Here is a 22,015-nt window from a genome sequence, read left to right as displayed (position 1 = left end):
TGAATCATCGAGCTATGTGGGCAGGATATATATTACCCAAGAGTTCTCTGGGGATGAGAAGCCCTCACCCCCTGCATTAACACTGAGTGTTCAAGCCAGATGTGCCCGTGCACCATGGTGTCTAACCACTCAGGTTTATTTCCATGTGCAGACACTGTGGTGGGGTCTAGCTTTATTTTTCTGGAGTCCATGGGGGATTGCTGATGGCCAAATGGAGCTGTTTGTTAATGGTTTCTGGTCCTTTATGTTGGATCCTCTCTGGAGCTGGCTGGCTCTTAAAAATCCTTTGAGAGGCAAGGTGACTTGGTTTATTTCTCTGGCACTGGTGGATCAGGAATTTAATTGTTTGAAGGGACACATGTGAAGGATTGCTCACCACCAGGCCCTACTGCAGATGCAAAGGTGAATGTGGTGGCAGTGGGTACGGGGTCTCTTGTCGGGTAGGTGCTTGTTCCACGAAGTCTCTTGCGACCAGGGGGCAGGCAGTGGCCAGCCACCAGCCTCTGCTCTGGCCTCTTGGGGCTGGGCTCCGGTTGTGCCTCTGCTTGTTACTGGCTGAGTGACCTTGGGCCCGTCCTGTAACCTCCCTGGACCTGCTCTCCTAGTAGGAACACGGATAATAAAGCCCACCCTCCACCCCCACCCCCATCCCCACCCTTGTGTTATTTGAAGGGTTGAGAATACTGTGTAAAGCTTGCACAGTGCTCAGAAGATAGTATGAAAGTACAATATTTAATTTCTTTATTCTCCCTTGACTTAGAGGTGTGGTGTGTAGATCGCTGTGAAAAAGTATGGATTTTTGTCTCCAAGTCCTGTCATCTTTCTTAGCCCCAAGAGTTTGCTTTCTGTTTTGGAATTTTGTTGTGTCATGAGTCACTTCAGAGCCCAGGCTCCCAGAGCGCTCAGCTGGCCACCTTCTGCTTTCTGCCAAAGGTGGGTTCAGGTGACAGAGATCCCGCTGGCCAGGTGTTGGAGCCAGGCGGCGCTAACAGCCTGTGAGCTGTTTGTTCATCTGGCCTTAAGTGGATGGCGGTGCGAGATTCCCCACGTGAGTTCCTGCCGTGAGCGTGCTGGCTGTGACAGTGGAAAAGTGACTTGAGTCAGGTATCCCTGAAGCAGGTGATGGAAGGTGAGTGGGAGGAGTCTCCTCTGGGAGGCAGCTCCCACCTGGGTAAGAATGTCAAGTGCCTGGTGACCTTGGTGGACCTTGGTGTAAGCCTTTGCTGAGCACGGTCGTTTTGGCAGGACTCGCCCTCTTGTCCTAAGGATGGGCTTTGTGGATTTAACCACAGCACAAATGGCAGTTGAACTTGTGTTTACTCGATTTTGCTAGAATTGCGGGAATTTCTAATCCTCTGTAATTTACCTGTGTTTGAAACATGATCCCCCTGGTGTGGCCAGACTCTTTTTTTCTGCTGAGGAGACATTCATCAGAGTCTCCCAGGGCACCCGACCTTATTGTTGACGACACTTCTCACCTGTCCTTTCCTCTCTGTGGCATCTACCACCTGGCTCAGGTACCATTCGGGGGCGGGGGGAGGTGTGCCTGGACAATTACAAGAGCTCCCTAAATGAGCCCTCTCTTTTCTCCTATTTCCTCCCCTTTCTGTCTGATCTGTGTGTTTTTTCTGAAGTCTTTTTGAAAAAGTTACGTGCGAGTGCCACTTTTCTGCTTAAAAGCTTAGCCATGGCCTGTGGGGTGCGCCTCAAATTCTTAAGCCTGTTATTTAAGATCCCTCAGAGTCTGGAGCTCATTGGACCTCCAGGCCTTGCTTCCAGCCACCGCCCCTGGGCGGCTCATGTTCTGTCCACAGTGATGGTCCCCAGCTGTGCCCTCCGCGCCTCACCCTGTGGCAGTTCTGCTGAGGCCGCGCTCCACGCCAGGAGCACCTTTTCCCTGCCGAGTGGCTAGTCGCTGTGTACAGGGGCTTTCACAGACCTTCTCCATACTCTCCGTGCGGCCTGGCCACCTGGATCGGGTGACCTTGCCATTTTCCAGCGAGCGTTGGTGAATTTAAGTGGTTTTCTTACTGCCGCGTAGCTGGTGGGAGAGCTGGAATGTGAGGCCAGGCCTTGTGCGGTCAGGCTGCCTCTCCGGAGCCGCCCTCGGAGGGCAGAGTTACTCGCGGCTGCTCTGGGCTCCAGCACAGCAGTTTTTCCTTATTCACGTATTTATCTCATTACATCACGTTGCTGTTTCTCCTGGGTCTGGGCCACACCCCCGTACTCCACCCCAAAACTTGTTTCCTCAAACAAATCCCTTATCAGCTTGCTTTCCCGCACATCTGGAATAGTACCTGGTACTCAGTGGGAACTCGATAAATGTTTGTTTGGATGAGTAGCTTTTTCTTTCCATATCCTCTAATTTGTGGTTTGAGGGAGGATAGTACCCTGGTAATTAGGCTACTTAAAACTCCCGTGTGTTGGAAAACATCTCTCTTTTGGTCTATAGAAGAAATAGAAAGTGATAATTATTTTGTCCCATTCCCTCTGCCATCTCACAGAGATTCCTTGGAGAAAGATGCTGAAAACATATTTAATTATATATATTGTACGAATGTAATCTTTTAGCGAAATTTTGTCAAACAAGCTAGACCTAGGAGTGGCTTTGAGGAAAGCTGACCCTCCTTTAACCTATCAGCCTCCACCCACCCCACGACCACAACCTGAACTGAAAAATGTTAGTCGTCTTCGCTTTGGACAGTTGACGTTTCTCTCTGTCATACGTAAAACGTAAATGAAAGCATCTTGAGAAATCCTTGCTGTTTATTGATCTCTTGTGTATTGGCTTCAAGACAAGCCTCCCCGCCTCCCCATGGGGATGGATACCAGCACCACCATGTGGGAGCTGCCTCCTTTCTGACTTTGTTTTATCCTCATGGTTTATAGGAAAATAAGGTTGCAGTTTTTTCCCTCATTCATTCCTTGACTTCCTTTATGTGTTTCTGCCCCCTTGACATTTGTACCCTCCTTCCACTGACCCTTATTCACAGGGCCTGTTTCTGCCTCTGAGCTCAGAATGCCCACATGAGGGGGCCACACCGACCAGTATGAAGTGTGGGGCCCTTTTCTTGCATGTCCTTCCTTCCTGCCTTTTTCCCACTTTTCTTGTCTGGTTACTTAGTTGTGAAACTCCTTTAAGCTGTTTTGGTTTAGAATGTCCTATTCCCGCTTTTTCTTTCACTCCTTATTGTTTAGACTATGATCAGACTCTTGGTTGTTGAGTTCCTTCTTCTTTCCCAATAAATCTATTCGCCGTGGAAATAAAAAAGAAATCCCCTATGTCCAGTCTGAGTCATGTCAGTAGGAATGTGGGAATTAGAGCTGGAGCAGCCAGGTAGCCAGGTGAATCTCAAGCCTGGAAATCCATCTGCACTTTTGGGGGGAGGCGGGCATGCTTCAGGCTTCTAAAAAGGATGCCATGGGGGGACCCGTGTCTCAGGCTTCGAAGAGTTTCACAGAAAAACATCTCTTTCAGCTCCTAGCTCTTTTAGCTGCTGAATCAACACAACAGTGTTTAATACCACAAGACCAGTATTGAGAGAATCCTTTTAGGTGAACACTTGTTTCAAGCTAGTGTGACCTATTTGAGTATAGTCACATATTTCCTAACAAATTCTCATCTCAGGTTAGTTTCAGGTTTGGGTTGAGGGTTTAAGGACTTCCCTACCCCAATGGTAGGGTCTGAGCGTCACAAATCATTGAACGTCACAAATCATTGATCGTGAGAGTACTCTGCTGAGGGGCAATTTGAACTTGGAGAGCTCGTGGAAGTTCAAATATACTTCTGCTTCCTTTTTTGAGAGAGACAGTTTAGAATCAGGAGTGCTTAACTTTTTTCCCCCAGAGGTATTTTTGGGACTCTAAAAATGATAGGTTCTCTCCAAAGGAAAATTCAAATGCACGAGTGCACGTGCAGAACCTTGCACATAATTTTTGGCATGAGGTGTCTTTGGATTCTAGAGAAAGAGTCCCTATTATAGAGGAATGGTGAGCTTCAGGTAGTTTTTGAGGCAAGGACACTTTCAGTCTTGCTCAGTGCTCAAGGCTTTTTAAAGCACAGCTGAGTGGTGTGGCTGTAAGCGTGGACTTAACAGTAACCACTTCACATGAATTGGTAGCAGAGTCCTGCCCCGGTCTGTTGCTCACTTGAATGCTTTTTGCCCTTGAAAAGGTTTGGTCTGAGGTGATGATTAATCAACAAGTATTTGATCACCTAGTAGATATTCAGCTCTGTATAGTATATTGTTTCATCCAGGTCCCTGTTGTGAAAATGCGCTTTCCTTAACTTCCCATAGGCATCTGACTTGTTTCATCAGACACTGAGTGAGGGCATTCCACATATGCAGTGCTGTGTCAGATGGCAGCACAAAAACATGTCAATTAGGACCAGCTTTGAAAGGTGAACAAATGGTACAGTTAAGGAGTGTTGTATGAAGGGTGGGAAAGAACTAACGTATATTAAGGGATTAAGTAGCACATTATTTGTGTTTTCTTTAATCCTTACACCCTCCATGTCATAGATGGAGACACTGGGTCTCAGAGAGATTGAGTACCTTACTCCAGACCTCTGAGGAGCAAAGCCAGAATTCAAGCCCAGTCATGTGGACTCTAAGCCCAGATCTATCTATCTATCTTTCTTCTTCCCTCCCTCCCTCCCTCCCTCCCTCCTTCCCTCCTTCCCTCCCTCCTTCCCTCCCTCCCATGCCTCTTCTGTTAAAGACCAGAGGTGGATGGAGTGGGTTAGTGTTGGGAGAGCGTAGAAATGAGACCCTTAGACTGAGTATCCCCAGTAGGTTAACTTCGTGACCTTTATGAAACATCATTTCTCCTCTGTTAATTACCACCCATCATGTAGCTGTTTCTCAGTTGGTCTTTAGAGCTGTTTATCTGCTGTGTGCATCACTCCCCTTTTGTGGAGCATCCAGCTTGTGTGGTACCACGGTATTGAGAGAGTGACCAAAGACCTGGTGGTCACGTTACCACCTGAGTGGCCTCATGCATGCTACTTCCGAGTCTTTTCTTATAAGTGACACAAACAACTTGGATGATCTGAGGGATTCCCCGCCCCAGGCCCTCGCGTGATTTTGGTGCAGAAATGTCAGAGGGGAGTGCCTTTATCACTTAGCTTTCAGTTGGCAGAATGCATCAAGGTGGGAAGGAAAGAGAGCAGGTGTTTAGTTAGAGTCACGTTCTCTTTGTTGTGTACTTTAGGGGGAGGTTTAATTCGTGTCTTTAAAAAGCTGTCTGCTTTGGCATTTGAGTCCTCCAGATCGTGCACGTACTTGACCAGCAGCAGAGGCAGAACCTTTGTGTGGTGGGTCCTGGTTATCATTCAGTTAGGGACAAGCTTTTGGAAATACCTCTCCTTCTTCAGAGGTCGTGATTTCTCAGCATGGAATGTCCATGCCAAGCTCTCCCACCATCTTGTTTTTCCATTTGGCAAATTTTCTTGTTCTTCTCCAGTTGCCCCAGCATCCTTTGTGCCCCTCCTTCATTTTGCATGGACCTTCGTTATACCCCATATTGCGTTGCATCATAGGTAGAGGTTTTTGTGTACATACACTTGCCCAGCCAGACTGAGTCATTTGAACACATCCTGGTGGCTCTGTGTCAGCACTTTGTCCAATGTGTGTTAGGTGTTTCACGCTGTGGTTGAAACAGTGTATCCTCTTTAGAAGGAATGAAAAGAGATCATGTTTAAATTCATCTGAGAGCGGGAGAAAAATCTTTGCTCCCGACAATCACAAGAGTGTCTGGAGAGCTGATTGCTAGTCTGGAAATCCTTAGAAAAAGCTAGTAATAGACATTGGAAACTGAGTCAAGGAATGTGGACTTGGGCTCTTACATTTTGACTTCCTTTGTGATCTTGTTGGAGGTCGTCTTTTGCATCAGGCCAATGGGTGGATTTTACTTGAAGGGAGAGTTTCTAATAGAAAAGCTGGGGAAACATTTTCAGGGTTTTTTTTGGGTTTTTTTTGCGGTATGCGGGCCTCTCACTGCTGTGGCCTCTCGCGTTGCGGAGCACAGGCTCCGGATGCACAGGCTCAGCGGCCATGACTCACGGGCCCAGCCGCTCCGCGGCATGTGGGATCTTCCCGGACCGGGGCACGAACCCGTGTCCCCTGCATCGGCAGGCGGACTCTCAACCACTGCGCCACCAGGGAAGCCCACATTTTCAGTTTTGAAACGACTTTATTAACCTACAAATAATTAAAGGTGATCTCTTAACCTATGTGTAAAGAAGAAGAGTCTTTCCCTCATATGTGATGATCCAGAATCCAAAGTGGGAAAATGTAAGACTGTTCAGAGAAGCTGCTAACCTAGAAACTGCAGACTGCTGGGCCTTGGGAACTTGGAGAAACTTGTAGAAGCAACCTTGGAGGTTATGGAGAATATTGGAGGTGGGATTCTGGGGCAGGGGTGGGAAAGAAGGAAGACTGAACTTCTACTGATAATCAAATAGGGTCCTAGGACTTAAGTCATATGGTTAAGATGCATTTTGAATAATTCTACAGTTACTAAAAAAAAAAAAAAAAAGATAAATCCCTACATCTTAAAATTCCATATTGTTCACACACTATCTCTTACCTAGATTTTTTAAATTACATAGTTTAATAATTGTATACTAATACTAATTGTCTACTAATATGTATTAGTATAATTGTATACTAATTATATACTAACATGTATTAGTCTTGCTGTGGTTAATAAACCACAAATTCCAAAAATACAGAGGTTTGCAGCAAACATTAATTTCTAGATCGAGTTATGTGTCAGTGGCTGGGAGTCCATTGCTATGGCTCTTTTCCACAAGTCTTCCCTTCTGAAGGCAGGAGAGAGCACATGAGGAGGAGAGAGCACATGAGAGCTGAAGGAAACATGCAGTGGCTCTTAAAGTGTCTGCTCCCATCTGGTGTACGTCACATTTGCTCATGTGCCATTGGCCAGAGCCTGTTACGTAGCCAAGCCAACAGTCACTGGACTCGAGTGGAGATGTGCCCTCCGGTCGGCAGTCACTTGGCAATAGTGAGTGTGTATAATCCGCTTAAAGGTACAGAGTTAATAATTGCGAACGATACTACAATCTACCATGTAGTTTGTGTCTTCTCCTTTTGTCACTGAATGTTATTTAGTAAATACCTGACATCAGTTTAGATTTATCATTTTTAAAAGTTTTAAATACATTTTCACCCTATTATGTGTATTATAGTTTTAGATTAATTTTCGAAGAAACGATCCTTTTGCAAGGAAGTGATGTGGTAGATCGCTGCGTGTTTCTTCTTGAATGATTGCAGTGTGTGGAGCTCTGTCGTACGCCGTTGAGCTAGCTCAAGGCTCCAGAACAATTTGAATAATGGGGTAATTCTGTATCAGTCTTGTTTCTGAATTTCGTAGACATGCCTCCAGTGTTTTATATTGTTTCCTGCTTAAGAAATATATTATTGAGATCTAATTCACATACTGTAAAAGTCACCATTTCAAACTATATTACAGTTGAGTGGATTTTAGTATACTCACAGCATTGTGCAAACATCATTACTATCTAATTCCAGAATATTTTGTTACCCAAAAAAGAAACCTCATATTTATTAAGTGTTCACTCCTGTTTTCCCCTTCCCTTCAGTCCCTGGCAACCAGAAGTCTTCTTTCTATCTTTGTGGATTTGCCTGTCTGGATTCTTCATATAAATGGAATTATATATGTGGCCTTTCATGTCTGGCTTCTTTCACTTAGAGCAGTGTTTTCAAGGTTCATTGCTGATGTTTTCTGATTTATACCCTTTAACAGATTTAGGAACCTTCCTTTTATTTCTTAATTTTACTTAGAGATTTTAATAGAATGGCTGATATTTACCAGTGTATGATACCAATAAGCATTTTGGTAGTTGTGGGCATGATTATGTTGGACAGTGATCCTATTATCAGTTAATGTAATGAATAACATTAATAAATTTCTTAATGTTAAATCACTTTTGATTTCTTGGATTATGTTTGACTCAATCCTGGTATATTATTTTTCTTTCTTTCTTTTTAAAAAAATTCTTCTAATGTACCATTTGCTGTTACTTTACTGACGAAGTCTACACTTACATCTGATTTCCTTTTTTGTCATACTCTTTTGATATCAGATATAGGTAACCCTTATAAACTGATTTGAAAGTTTTTTCATTTTTAAATGTGTTTTAGAGTGGTCCAATACAACAGGACTTGCTCCTTGAGGTTCATTAGAGCTCAGGTGTAAAACCATTGGGGCTTAGCTCACCTTTCAGTAAAAGTTCTCTGACAGCAGTTCTGAGGTTATTTAGTTGTTTAGGTTTTCTACATCAATTTAATTTCTCTTTGGCCGTACATTTTCCTGCAATGTATGGCCAAAGAGGCTTCCAGGTTTATTAGCATAGCTATTCATAGCACATCCTTGTAATTTATCATCATACACAGAGGTAAGATTTAAATCATTATTGCCTGCTCATTTTTCCCCTCCTTCTTTCTATATTTAATTCTATATTCTATATTAATACAATTCTATATTTAATTCTTTTAGAAGAATTAAATTTTGGTTTTATTTATAACTTTTACTCTTTTCTGTTTTCAATTTATGCTTTAATTTTTTTTTTTTTTTTTGCAGTACGCGGGCCTCTCACTGTTGTGGCCTCTCCCGTTGTGGAGCACAGGCTCCGGACGTGCAGGCTCAGGGGCCATGGCTCACGGGCCCAGCCGCTCCGTGGCATGTGGGATCTTCCCGGACCAGGGCACGAACCCGTGTCCCCTGCATCGGCAGGCGGACTCTCAACCACTGTGCCACCAGGGAAGCCCTGCTTTAATTTTTTTATTCCCTCTTCCACTTTCCTTTTTTTTAAGATATTTATTTATTTATTTGGCTACATTGAGTCTTAGTTGCGGCAGCTGAGCTCCTTTAGTTTCAGATCGAGTGCTCCTTAGCAGTGGCATGTGAACTCTTAGTTGAGGCATGCATATGGGATCTAGTTCCTTGACCAGGGATCGAACCCTGGCCCCCTGCATTGGGAGTGCGGAGTCTTAACCGCTGCGCCACCAGGGAATTCCCCCTCTTCCACTTTCTTTCTTTTTTTTTTTTTTTTTAATTGGGGTATAGTTGTTTTACAATGTTGTGTTAGTTTCTACTGTACAGTGAAGTAAAGTACAGTTCTCTTCCACTTTGACTTTTTTTTTTTAAATGGGAGCACAAGGTAGATGTGGACTAAAGTGTAGTGTTTTATGGGATAAATCTTTTCAAATGTATATATTTATCTGCTCTTAAGGACTGTGCTGCTTTTCCTCATGTATTGGTTTTCTTGGGTCTGAATGATGAGTTGATATAGGCTGGTATATTTTTCGGTTTTCTTGTGTCTGATGAGGTAATACAGGCCTGCTATTTGCCTCTCACCAGAAGAAGTGAATTATTGGATCCCCTGTTTCTTTTTTCTTTTTCTCTCTTTCTTTCTTTTTTTTTTTTTTTGCCTCACTGCACGGCTTGTGTGATCTTAGTTCCCCGGCAGTGAGACCACCTAGTTCTAACCACTGTACTGCCAGGGAATTCCCTGTTTCTACTTGATGTTAGAATTGTCTTCTTGGATCTTAGGTTGAGTGGAATAATAGTTGACAAATCAGTTGAGTGGTCTCCCCTTGGGAAAAGGAATCAGAAGAAAGAAAACCAGGGTCAGGGACAGTCGGTCAGGAAGACTTGGCCTAGTTCCTCTCTGTATCTGGATCCAGTATAACCTGGCTTCCATCTTGTTTTAGGTGCTCTCCCCATCTCAGTAGAGTCCAGCCTTTTCAGAATTTGCGGTCTTGCCTCCTTTGTGCTTGGTGGACCTACCCAGGGCAGCTGACTTCATGAAGGTGCAAGCAGGCGCCTTCTGTTCCCCTGACCTTTCTCTTGCATCTCTACCCTTCCTGGCTAGATGAAGCCCTGGGGGCAAGGCACCGTCTGCTGGTGGGCCTCACATGGTGTATCTGCCTGTGCTGGCATCCCCTTGCTCACAGCAGCCAGACACTCTGGGGGTCCTCCTTTGCCCCACTGTGGGCCCTTCCATACCCTCATCCCTCCAGACAATTGCAAATTCAAACTAGAGTGTCTGTGAGGGTTCGGGACACTTTCTACTTCTTAGGTAACCTTGAGAACCCTAAGTAACCTCAGTGACATGGGTTAAAGATACCTCTTAGTTCTTTTCTCAGTTGAGTCCCAATTGTCTCCTGTAGGAAATCTTCAAAACTTTTGGCATTTGGGTGATGCCCTTTCCTAGTTTCTAATCTGGTACTCATTCCAGTCACTATGCACCCCCCCCCCGCACCCCCACTGCTCTTTCTCTCCCGTTCTTCAGGTGGTTGTTGTCTGGAAGGGGGAAAGAGGGAGAAAGCAAAGACCTGAGCTTATTAATTCGCTGCATTTATCTAGAAGTCTAGATTTATAATTTTTCAATGAGTGTGTAACATTGTTATTAATGTAAACACGATCATTTCCTGGTTAGCGAGCCTTTGGAGCTTTTCCAGGGTTCACTCTGTGTTCTTTGATCTGTTATGAACATCTGTGAACAGAACAATTTTGAGGTTTTCCCTTTGAAGTTACTGCCCATAGTTGGCCTAAATTTAACTTGACAGCAAAGTCAGAAGTCAGGAGTGTTCCGTTCAGTTTGTGCAAGGCACATTCATTCTTCAGGCATCTCCTGTGTGCCTGGCAGGAGAGAGGTCCATTAAGACAAGTCAGGTACAGTCTGTGCATTCAGAGAGCTCTCATTCTCCTGTAGCGGTCGGGATGCCTCGAGAGGGTTTGGCAGGCTTTTCTGAAACGAGATCATCACGTTGCCCACACTCCTCTAATAGTATCAAAAAGAGAAATTAGAGTGTTTTCGCATGACTTGTTTTTATTAAGTCTGTATTGGCCCTTAAGGTATACCACTTTCTTTCATAAACCCTATGTTTAATGTAATATAGAATTTTGCTGGTGACTGACGTTATTTTAATAATCTCTCTTGCGGCTGGCTGACCGCAATGGTGGATCTTATAACTGAAATTCTTTGAGCGAGGGCAGTTTCCAAAGTGTCCTGGTTATGTATTCCTCTTCCTAAGTAAAAAGGGGTGATGGGGAGAAGAAATTCTCTTATAACTGAAACTACATAGCAAGAATTGATATTTTGGAGCGTGGAGGAGTTTTCATGTATTTATCAGCTGTGTAGTTGTAACTCTCACAAAGGCTACCGTAGATATATCTGTTGCCACAGGGAAGTCATTAAGGAAGATGTGGTTAAGGCACCACCTGTGACTCTAGGTGCGATTTTAATTTTCAGCAGCATTTATGGTCTACTGTGAACCCAGCCCCATAGTCTAAAGGGGATGCCGGAATACTTGCAGACAAGTTGACTCTTTTGTTTGTTTGTTTGAGTATTTTAATAGTGATATAACACCTACCATGTTCCAGGCACTGTTCCAATTGCTCCATAGGCTAACTAACTCAATCCCATTATACCCATTTTATAAATGACGAAGCTGGGGCAATAGAGAGATTAAGGAATTTACTTAAGTCATGCTGCTAGTAAAGAGTAGAACCGGGATTCAAAACTCGGCAGTCCGTCCAGGCTAGCCTCAGTTTTGTTGTCATTCAACAGACGTTTATTGAGTACCTTATATTGGCAAGAGATTGAGTTGGGTCACTTCTGAAACTCATTCATTCATCAAATACTTACTGAGTACCTACTGTGTTCCAGAAGACACAGTCTCTGCTCCTGTTGAATTTACAGACTGGTGGGAAGTCAGACAGACAGATAATCAATTAATATATAATATATTTTTAGACAGTGGTAAGTCCTATGATGAAAATAAAGCCAGGGAAGGGACTGGAAAATGATGGAGGGTGCAGGAATGTTTTTAGATTTTTGTGGGCTGAGAACGCCTCTCTGAGTAGGTGTCATTTGAGCAGAAACCTGTTTGAGGAGAAGAGCCAGGCCAGTGGCAATCGGAGGGGAGAGCAGTGTTCCAGGCAGAGTGAGCAGCAAGTGTGAAGGCCCTGAGGTCCAGACGAGCCAAGGCCAGGTGTGTAGAGCAGGATGAGCTGGAGGGCAGTGGGGAGAATGTCTGGGATGAGGTCAGAGACTGTGATAAGATCATGTTGGCCCTTGTGGGTTATGGGAGGGAGTCTGGATTTTATTTTGAATGTGTTTGGATGGATGTCTTTCAGCATTCTGAGCAGGGGGGTAACATGTTTTGATTGACCTTTTCCAGGGAGCATTCTGGCTGCAGTAAGGAGGACTGACTGTAGGGCAGCCACAATGAAACAGGAGGCTTTTGTGTTGAGCCAAGGGATTCTCTCACTTCTTGTAATTCGTGTTAGTTGTAAAGGTGCTGCCCTCCCACAATACGTGCTCTAGAACTCAGGTCTCAGTGAAGCAAACCCGCTACCGGAGGACTCTGAGGGTAGAGGAGCCTGGGTCACTGAGTCCACCTAAGCCCCTGCCCTTTCCTCCTAAGATGTTTGTCTTTTCCCTCCACGTTTGTTTCTCATGGGGACCATATCTTGAGGGGAGTTATCTGGGGGATAACTTGTATTAAGACCCTAAGGGAAAATGTAAGCATTCCTCAACTGGCTTTAAAAACAGAAGCTTCATGTTTACGCAGAAGGATTTATGGCCAGAGAATGGAGATGAGGGACAGTGTTGGGTTGGGGAAAGCCACACAAAGGGGATCCAGCTTGATAACACCCTTGAACTAGGAACCAGATACCTTAGCTCAACTCAGTAGAGTGATAACTGGCTTCCATACATTTGGATACAGAAGTCCTTCACCTTTTTGAGTCGGCTTCCTCATCAGTAGAGATAGTATCTGTCTGCTAACCTCACCACGTCGAGGTTGACGTAGAGGGCAGCGAAATAAGAATGTGGAAGCCCTGCGCACAGACGTGCCATGGAAGGCGGAGACGGTAGCATCCCTTTATAGGAAAGTCCAGGCATCCGTAGCTCATTTGCTATTCATATATGCTCAAATAATGTTACGGGAAGCACCCTGTAGTAAGGGTGTGGGTATCTTCCCTGGTTGTGTAGTCCTAAAGGAAAGAATCTGCTGTGTGACAAGGTCTGGGTGACTTTCTCCTCCCCAACCCCCGCTAACTGATTTGAGAAATAGTTCAGTTCCCACTGTCTGGCCAAGATCTTTTAGACCTTTATGTGGGCCGTTCCTGGAGGGTTATTGGCTGAGGTCCCCAGAGCAAAGGTTAGGGGAGTTGAGGTTAGGGGAGTTGTCGTGGAGTCACTGGGAGACGGGCAGACAGATGGATGGATAATCACAGACACACACACAAAGGTGAACAAGGCACAGTTACAGTTGTTGGATGCACAGTGCTTATGGATAAGTTATATATGTAAATAAATGAATAAAACTGTGAAAATTGCTTCAGTGGAAGTATCTTCAAGGTATTGAGAAGGGAGTGACTAATTTTGTCAGGGGCTGGATCCAGGAAGGATTCTAGGAGGAGGGGGCATTTGAGAAGATTTCTGTGAGATCCTGGGAGCCCTCTACATAAAAAAGAGGGGTGTGTGTGTGTGTGTGTGTGTGTGTGCGCGCGCGCGCTATGTAAGCAACGATGAGAAAATATGAAACAGCATAGTGGGTTCCAGGATCAGTTCAGGCCAGATTGTGGAAAATTGCTGTCTGAGCTGATGTTGGCTTATCTGACTAAAGGTTTTGAATTCATTCTTTCTTTTGTGCAATGTTTAGCCATAGGTGATGGAGCCTTTCTGAGGCCCAGTGAGCTAGTGTTGTTAAAATATAAGGGTGGGCCCCTCAGTGCCTAGCATGGTGCCTTGCCTGAGGTCAGTGTTTAAATATTTACTGAAATGATGAAGACGTGATGGTTGTCTCAGAGCTCCAGAGAAGATGTCCCCCCGCTGATCCTTAGACCCTGGGATTTGGACACTGCATGCCCTCAGTGACATCAGTGTGCTGAGGAAGCAGGTCGTGGGATGCTGCTGTAGCTAGGTTCTGTGGTCCACACGGAGAGCAGCTGCTGAGGGGCTTGCCTTCCCAGCTGACAAGACCCTGGGCTGAGAAGTGGAGGGGTGGGGTCCATTCCCATGAGTACCTTCTGTGAAATGGTACCCTTTCAGTAATTACAAAAGTATTTTTGACATTGCATATGTAAGGATGTGATTAAATTATCTGTGGTCAGGGAGACAAAGGAGGGTACCTTTTTTGTTTAGTTTCCATCACCCACTGAGTTGGGTGACATTGCCCTTGACCCCAGACCATGCTTCCCTCTGCCTTGTTCCATACTCTCTTTCCAGATGTGCCATCTTCACCTGGAGCTTATGGACATGATGGCTAGATTGACTTCTCATTTCCTGTATGTTCTCTTCTCTGGGGGCTAAGTCATATCCAGGCTGCACACAAGAAGAGATCCTTCTGGGGAAAGACCCACGCCCAGCCTGTGATCTGATTACCCACAGGTCAGGAATGCAAAGAAACATTCCTGACCAAGGCTCTTTGCTTAGTATCATGTCACTTTCTTGCCATATTCCTTAGTCTGTGCCTTCTAATGATTCCAAGGTGACATTCAGAGGCTTTCACATCTACTGCTAGATAGGGCTTTGTTCTCTTATCAAATCTTAAAGCCAGAAAAGGTAACTGGAAGACTGCATCTTTTCTGAATAGTATAGGGACGTAATTGACTCGAGTGGCTTCCTACTGAGGCCTAAGAAGAAAGAAGCCCAGAAGTTCTTAATCTTTCCTTCCCTTTCTTTTCTGGTACTTGCTCCCCCCCACCACCCCTTTTAAACTTTTTTATTGCGGAAAATTTTAAACACATACAGAAGAGGTGAGAATTTATAGTGAACCTGCAAGTACCAGCTTCAACAGTGATCAGCTTTGGGCCATCTTGTATCATCTATATCCCAACTACCTGACCTTAATTATTTTGAAGCAGATACCACACATCCTATCATTTCATCTGTGAATACTTTAGTTATGTGTTACTAAAAGATGAAGACTTTGTAAAATCATAATACTTCCATTATCACACCTAATAATTCCTTCATGTCATCAAATAATTGATCAGTATTCAAAATTTCCTGAATGTCTCAAAGTCTTTTAACCCTGTGTTTTTTTTTTTTGTTTTTTGTTTTTTTTTTGGCGGTACGCGGGCCTCTCACTGCTGTGGCCTTTCCCGTTGCAGAGCACAGGCTCCGGACGCGCAGGCTCAGCGGCCATGGCTCACGGGCCCAGCCGCTCCGCCGCATGTGGGATCTTCCCGGACCGGGGCACGAACCCGCGTCCCCTGCATCAGCAGGCAGACTCTCAACCACTGCGCCACCAGGGAAGCCCTAACCCTGTGTTTTAATCATGACCCACTGCAGTTGTTGATAGGTCTCTTAAGTTTCATTACATCTATAGGCGCTCTTTCCAACTCTGTATTTCTTTTTTCCTTACAATTTGTTTATTTATTGAAGAAACTGGGTCTTCGGTTCTCTTTAGCTTCGCATTGTGTAGATGCCACTGATTGCGTCCTCGCAGTACTTGTTCTACATGTTCCTCACTCTTGCTGTATTGCCTATAAATTGGTGTTGTGTCTAGAGATTTGTTCAGGACTCATAGCCAGTATATTTGGCAAGCATACTTTGTAGGTGGTGGTGTGAACTTATTCCAGGAGGCACGTAATGTTTAGCTGTCTCTTTGTGATGGTTGATTAGGTTTTTAAATGTGTTGGGTATTTAAGAGGGTTCTGGCCCCTTAATGTTTACCTGGGCCCAAGTGGCGGTCTTGAGAAAGTGGGAAAAAGAGACAATGTGGTGTGCTCAGGAGTTCTTTCTCTGTCGAAGTCTGACGCCGGTGGTGGCTGTCATGTTCTCTGTCCTTGAACTGTTGCTTCCTGCAGCGCTTGCTGACACGTGAATCAACGGGATTTGATGTAGAGCATTGCCCGTCGTGTTTCTCTTGGTTGTAAAAGACTCGTTCACTTAAGAAACGGTAAGGAGAGGATCAGATTCTTTGAAAGTTATTTTTGTATTTAGAGGTGTTTTCTTGGTTTGGCTAAACCAGCCTCTGTTGCTGGTGTTCTCCAGGTGTGTGTTTTTAGCTACTTTGTAAGATGATTCTTTTCTTCTTTCAGGATCTCATTTTGCCTAACGGCGGTACTCCAGCAGGCCCTGCAAGTCCAGCTTCTTCATCTTCCCTTCTCAACAGACTACAGCTTGATGATGACATCGATGGTGAGACCAGAGACCTCTTTGTCACGGTTGATGATCCCAAGAAGCATGTCTGTACGATGGAGACCTACATCACTTACAGGATCACCACCAAAGTAGGTCTTTTTATTATCTTCCACCTGTCTAGAGTGTCTTGGAGAATTGAAGTCCTACCGCCATGATTCCTGCCTTTCCTTTTTCCCTTCCTTTGTACAACTCTGTTCACCTTTATGACAATTGTGAGTGTAGCTTTTTGGGAGAGTGGATATATTCAGATTTAAAAGGATTATGCATAAGTTTTTTTCCTTTTAACCTTAAAATGAAGGAGAAATTGTGACTCCAGTCTTTCAAATGAAACTTTTTTTTTTTTTTTTTTTTTGCGGTACGCCGGCCTCTCACTGTTGTGGCCTCTCCCGTTGCGGAGCACAGGCTCTGGACTCGCAGGCTCAGCGGCCATGGCTCACGGGCCCAGCCGCTCCGCAGCATGTGGGATCCTCCCGGAGCGGGGCATGAACCCGTGTCCCCTGCACCGGCAGGCGGACTCTCAACCACTGCGCCAACAGGGAAGCCTCAAATGAAACTTTTAAACCCCGTACTTTCACTTATTTTCTATCATGATATTGTTTAAGATGTTAATATCTCATTACTCTTGAAATTTATTAATCATTGTATCAACCATTGTATCAACCTGAAGCTCTGTGATGAGAACATGATTATAATCTGGTGTAATTAGTCTTTTTACAATTTTTTTAACATCTTTATTGGAGTATAATTGCTTTACAATGGTGTGTTAGTTTTTTATAACAAAGTGAATCAGCTATGCATATACGTATATCTCCATATCTCCTCCCTCTTGCATCTCCCTCCCACCCTCCCATCCCACTTCTCTAGGTTGCCCCAAAGCACCGAGCTGATCTCCCTGTGCTATGTGGCTGCTTCCAACTATCTATTTTACATTTGGTAGTGTGTATATATGTCCATGCCACTCTCTCACTTCGTCCCAGCTTACCCATCCCCCTCCCCGTGTCCTCAAGTCCATTCTCTACGTCTGCGTCTTTATTCCTGTCTTGCCCCTAGGTTCTTCAGAACTTTTTTTTTTTTTTTAGATTCCCTATGTATGTGTTAGCATACAGTATTTTTTTCTTTCTGACTTAACTTCACTCTGTATGATAGACTCTAGGTCCATCCACCTAACTACAGATAACACAATTTCCTTTCTTTTTATGGCTGAGTAATATTCCATTGTATATATGTGCCACATCATTTTTATCCATTCATCTGGCCATGGACACTTAGGTTGCTTCCATGTCCTGACTATTGTAAGTAGAGCTGCAGTGAACATTGTGATACATGACTCTTTTTGAATTATGGTTTTCTCAGGGTATATGCCCAGTAGTGGGATTGTTGGGTTGTATGGTAGTTTTATTTTCAGTTTAAGGAACCTCCGTGCTGTTCTCCATAGTGGCTGTATCAATTTACATTCCCACCAACAGTGCAAGAGGGTTCCCTTTTCTCCACACCCTCTCCACCATTTATTGTTTGTAGATTTTTGGATGAATGGCCATTCTGACTGGTGTGAGGCGATACCTCATAGTAGTTTTGATTTGCATTTCTCTAATGATTAGTGATGTTGAGCATCCTTTCATGTGTTTGTTGGCAATCTGTATATCTTCTTTGGAGAAATGTCTATTTAGGTCTTCTGCCCATTTTTGGATTGGGTTGTTTGTTTTTTTGTTATTGAGCTGCATGAGTTGCTTGTAAATTTTGGAGATTAATCCTTTGTCAGTTGCTTCATTTGCAAATATTTTCTCCCATTCTGAGGATTGTCTTTTGGTCTTGTTTATGGTTTCCTTTGCTGTGCAAAAGCTTTGAAGTTTCATTAGGTCCCATTTCTTTATTTTTGTTTTTATTTCCACTTCTCTAGGAGGTGGGTCAAAAAGGATCTTGCTGTGATTTGTCATAGAGTGTTCTGCCTATGTTTTCCTCTAAGAGTTTGATAGTGTCTGGCCTTACATTTAGGTCTTTAATCCGTTTTGAGTCTATTTTTGTGTATGATGTTAGGGAGTGTTCTAATTTCATTCTTGTACATGTAGCTGTCCAGTTTTCCCAGCACCACTTACTGAAGAGGCTGTCTTTTCTCCATTGTATATTCTTGCCTCCTTTATCAGAAATAAGGTGACCATATGTGTGTGGGTTTATCTCTGGGCTTTCTGTCCTGTTCAATTGATCTATATTTCTGTTTTTGTGCCAGTACCATAGTGTCCTGATTACTGTAGTTTTGTAGTATGGTCTGAAGTCTGGGAGCCTGATTCCTCCAGCTCCATTTTTCTTACTCAAGATTACTTTGGCTATTCAGGATCTTTTGTGTTTCCATACAAATTGTGAAATTTTTTGCTCTAGTTCTGTGAAAAATGCCATTGGTAGTTTGATAGGGATTGCATTGAATCTGTAGATTGCTTTGGGTCGTATAGTCATTTTCACAATGTTGATTCTTCCAGTCCAAGAACATGGTATCTCTCTCCATCTGTTTGTATCATCTTTAATTTCTTTCATCAGTGTCTTATAGTTTTCTGCATACAGGTAGTTAGTCTTAATGTCAGGGAGAGGAGGAGTAAGAGAAGAGTGGGAACTAATATTTATTAACTTTCTGCCTTGTACCACTATATTACTGCCTTGTCTTTTCCACATCTGGTTCACATTTGAAAATTTGTATGTGTGCAGAGGCATATGCGCTCACACAGTCTGCCCCTGTCTCTTTTGGCACTGGATAGTATTTCTCAACATTGCTAGGTGCTTAGATGTGTATTATATCCTCAGAGGTCCTAGGATGATATACATACCCCCCATGAATCATTTCCAGTTACTTATTTTTTTCTCCCTAGCGTCAACTTGTACCCTGTAGTCAGTGAAATGCAAAACACATTTTTCTTGAATTTGTGCTCTGAACAGCTGAATGTCAAGGTGATCGCCTGGCACAGCCGTGCTCACCTGTCTTGATGCTTCCCCAGCCCTGCTTGTCCTCCACCCTGCAGTTTCTCTCCCTGTCAGCGGATTCTCAGGCTGATGCCCGTGCTGCAGCTCACCACTCTGTCCTCTGCTGTCTCTCTGTCCTTCCTTCCCCTTTCTCCATTGTGCTCTTATTTCTGTCTCTTTTCCTCTAAGTCAGATAATGTCTTAGGATAACCATTCCAAGTTCCAGTCCCACATTTTCACTTGGCTTCGAGGACAGCACCTTAAGGGTGAACTTGTTGCAGGATTAAGTTTTACTTCTTACCGTGAATTCCGCTTCTGATCTCAAACCAGAGTCCTTTTCTTTTCCTGTTTCAAATAGTGACACCAGGTTTAATACGTTGGTGATGCATCTGGAACCTTTTTTCTGAGTGTTGTATTAAAGGACGTGTAGGGATGCGTGGGGATGAGAGAGAGGACAGACGGGAACACAGGGTCCCAAACTCCTGATCTTGTCCCAGCACCCCACTCCTGCTGAGCTTCTCAAGCAAAGTTAATGGTCAGAGGACGAGGTTGTACAAATACTTACTTTATGACTTTGAGCTTTGACTCCCAGGCCTGATTCAGATTCCTGATGACAAAAGCTGGACAAAGTACAGAGCTGCTTTTGCCTGAGGTAAAATGAGCCTAGGGCTGAGAGCCAACGCGGGGAAAGTGTTCCCCACCGAGGTCCAAGGCGTGGCTGTCTTCTCTCTCCAGTGGTGGAGAGAGGCTTTCTCAGGCCTGGCAGATCCTGGCAGTTTTCTTTGTAGGCGTCTAGAAAGTAACATCTTAATAATAGCTAATTATTGAGCATTTACCATATGCTGTACTTTTTTTTTTTTTGCAGTAGAAACCCTTTAAATTTTATTTTATGTAAGTAATATGTGCTCATTATAGAGAAATTGGAAAACTCAAGTAAGCTAAAACAATAAAATAAAAGAACACTTACAAGTTCACCAGCCAGAAATAGTCATTTATAATTCTCTGAACTATTTGTCTCTATCCATTCACAAAAATGAGTATTTTACTTGCAGCCAATTCACTTAATACAATGCAAATGTCTTCCTCTGCTAGTAAATGCCAGTGAGCACACTGTTATGCCATTGTTTCTAAGACTGCAGTAGTGCTCCGCCACGTGGATGAGCTGTCATTTATTTTGTGCTAAAATAAATGTGCTTTAAATATATCCTCAGTTAATCCTCACGCTCAGTGAAGTAGGTACTGGTAGTATTCTTAACTTTTGCAAATGAGGAAACTAAGACACAGCGATATTAAGAAAATTGCTCAAAGGCATGCAACTAATACGTGTTAAAACTTGAACCCAGATCTGTCTTGAACCCAGATCTGTCTTGTGCTGTGCTTTCGGAAGACATGGTTTTCGAGAAAGTAACCCGCTCCGCCCCTCCCATCCCCCCCACCAGCACGGTCATCTACTACCATGGCCTGACTGTTGAAATTGATGATGATGTGCAGATAGACTGGAGGTTGGGGAAACAGAGAGCAGCCCTCAGCTCCCTTTGGAAGCCGTCCTCCTCTTGTCCTTTATCCCATCGCCAGATAGTCATCTCCTAGGCTTATGCCCCAATTAATTCCTCTTTTCAGGTGTCTCAGTGGTCAACGCAGGGTAAATGCTGCTGAGGTCAAGTTATATGTAAGAATTACAAAGTGAATGTTAGATTTAATGATGAGAAGGTTATTGATGACTACGGTGAGAGCAGCTTCATGGGGGTGGTGGTACAGCAGTGTGCAGTGGGTTAGGATGAGTGGGAAGTAAGGAAAAGACGTGGTGAGTGTTGGTAGTTTGGCAGTGAAAGTGAGTGAGAGAACAGTAGCTGGAGGAGGGGATGTGGCTTTGAGGGGGAGAGGCATTTTGTTTGTTTTTTAAGGGTGAAAGAGACTTGTTTAAGTGCCACGTGGCCATTGTTGGTGGAGGAGACTGTGGGTTGAAGGTTGGAGAGTAGGATGGAAGCCTCTGAGGAGGCGGGCGGAGAGTGTCCCCGGCAGAAGTGGAGGGGAGGGAGTGGCCTCTCACGGGGGAAGCGTACTTTTCCCATTGTTTCTGGAAGGAGGGAAGTGGTTTGTTTTTGTTTTTGTTTTGTGGCAGGATGTTGAGGGGTTCTTTGCTTATATCTGCAGTCTTCTCTATGAATAGATGACGAGGTCTTCGTGAAGAGTGAAGGGGGAGGTTTTGAAGTGGGGCTTAGACGCTTTCAACACTTCTACAGGCTTCGCGTTAACTCACGGAGAGCCGACTAAGGAAGTATGGGGACAATGGGGAAGAGAGTTGACTAAGGGAGTATCAAGAGATTGCTTGACAGTGTTGAGCGTCCAGTTGTAGAATTTATTGCTTCAGTCAGTGTGTTGCCCTGATTTTGTTTTTCTTCCAGACTGTGCCTAAGTCTAGAAAAGCAGGCAGTAGGTGGTTGCACTTTTGCCAGAGTTGTATGAATGACGGTGTGGAAGGGGCATTTAGGATGTGGGCAGGTGAGATGCTGAAGTGATGGTTGGTGGAACTGATGCTGAGTAAGGAAGAAAGTAAAGACGGGAGTGGATGGAGTGTCAAGAACTGTAGGTCCCGAGGCTGAAAAACCAGGGGTACTGGGAGCGGAGCTGGAAGAGTCCGAAATATAGGAGGTGCCAGTTAGAGACGGAGATGTGTGAACTTCTGTGTGATGACAGAGTCTGTGGAGAGGCCGTGGCAGTGGAGTGAGGTGTAGTTGGCTTAGCGGTGGGTGTTGTGTGTGGGAACCACCTGCGTCTTGAGGGCACCCAGATTATGAAGCCCGAGAACGAGGTGCTCTCAGGGGAATCAGGAGGAAGGCCAGAGGTGTCAGCAGA

At 44.3% G+C, this 22,015-nt stretch overlaps 1 protein-coding gene across 3 annotated transcripts in view; it reads left to right on the top strand.

Annotated features, from left to right (window-relative positions):
• Positions 1-22,015, top strand: part of SNX30 (sorting nexin family member 30) — a 109,454-nt gene that overhangs the window by 29,652 nt on the left and 57,787 nt on the right. For all 3 annotated transcript variants that reach the window (XM_082843454.1, XM_082843455.1, XM_082843453.1), the window contains exon 2: positions 16,111-16,302. In XM_082843454.1, the coding sequence (XP_082699580.1) occupies positions 16,111-16,302 (192 nt within the window). The remainder of the gene's footprint in view (positions 1-16,110; positions 16,303-22,015) is intronic.

This window comes from Leucopleurus acutus (assembly GCF_964270905.1).
Source record: "Leucopleurus acutus genome assembly, chromosome: 7".
In the NCBI taxonomy this organism is placed as follows: Eukaryota; Metazoa; Chordata; class Mammalia; order Artiodactyla; family Delphinidae; genus Leucopleurus; species Leucopleurus acutus.
Note: the sequence above shows the minus strand (reverse complement) of the source record. Positions and strands in the feature narration are given on the sequence as shown.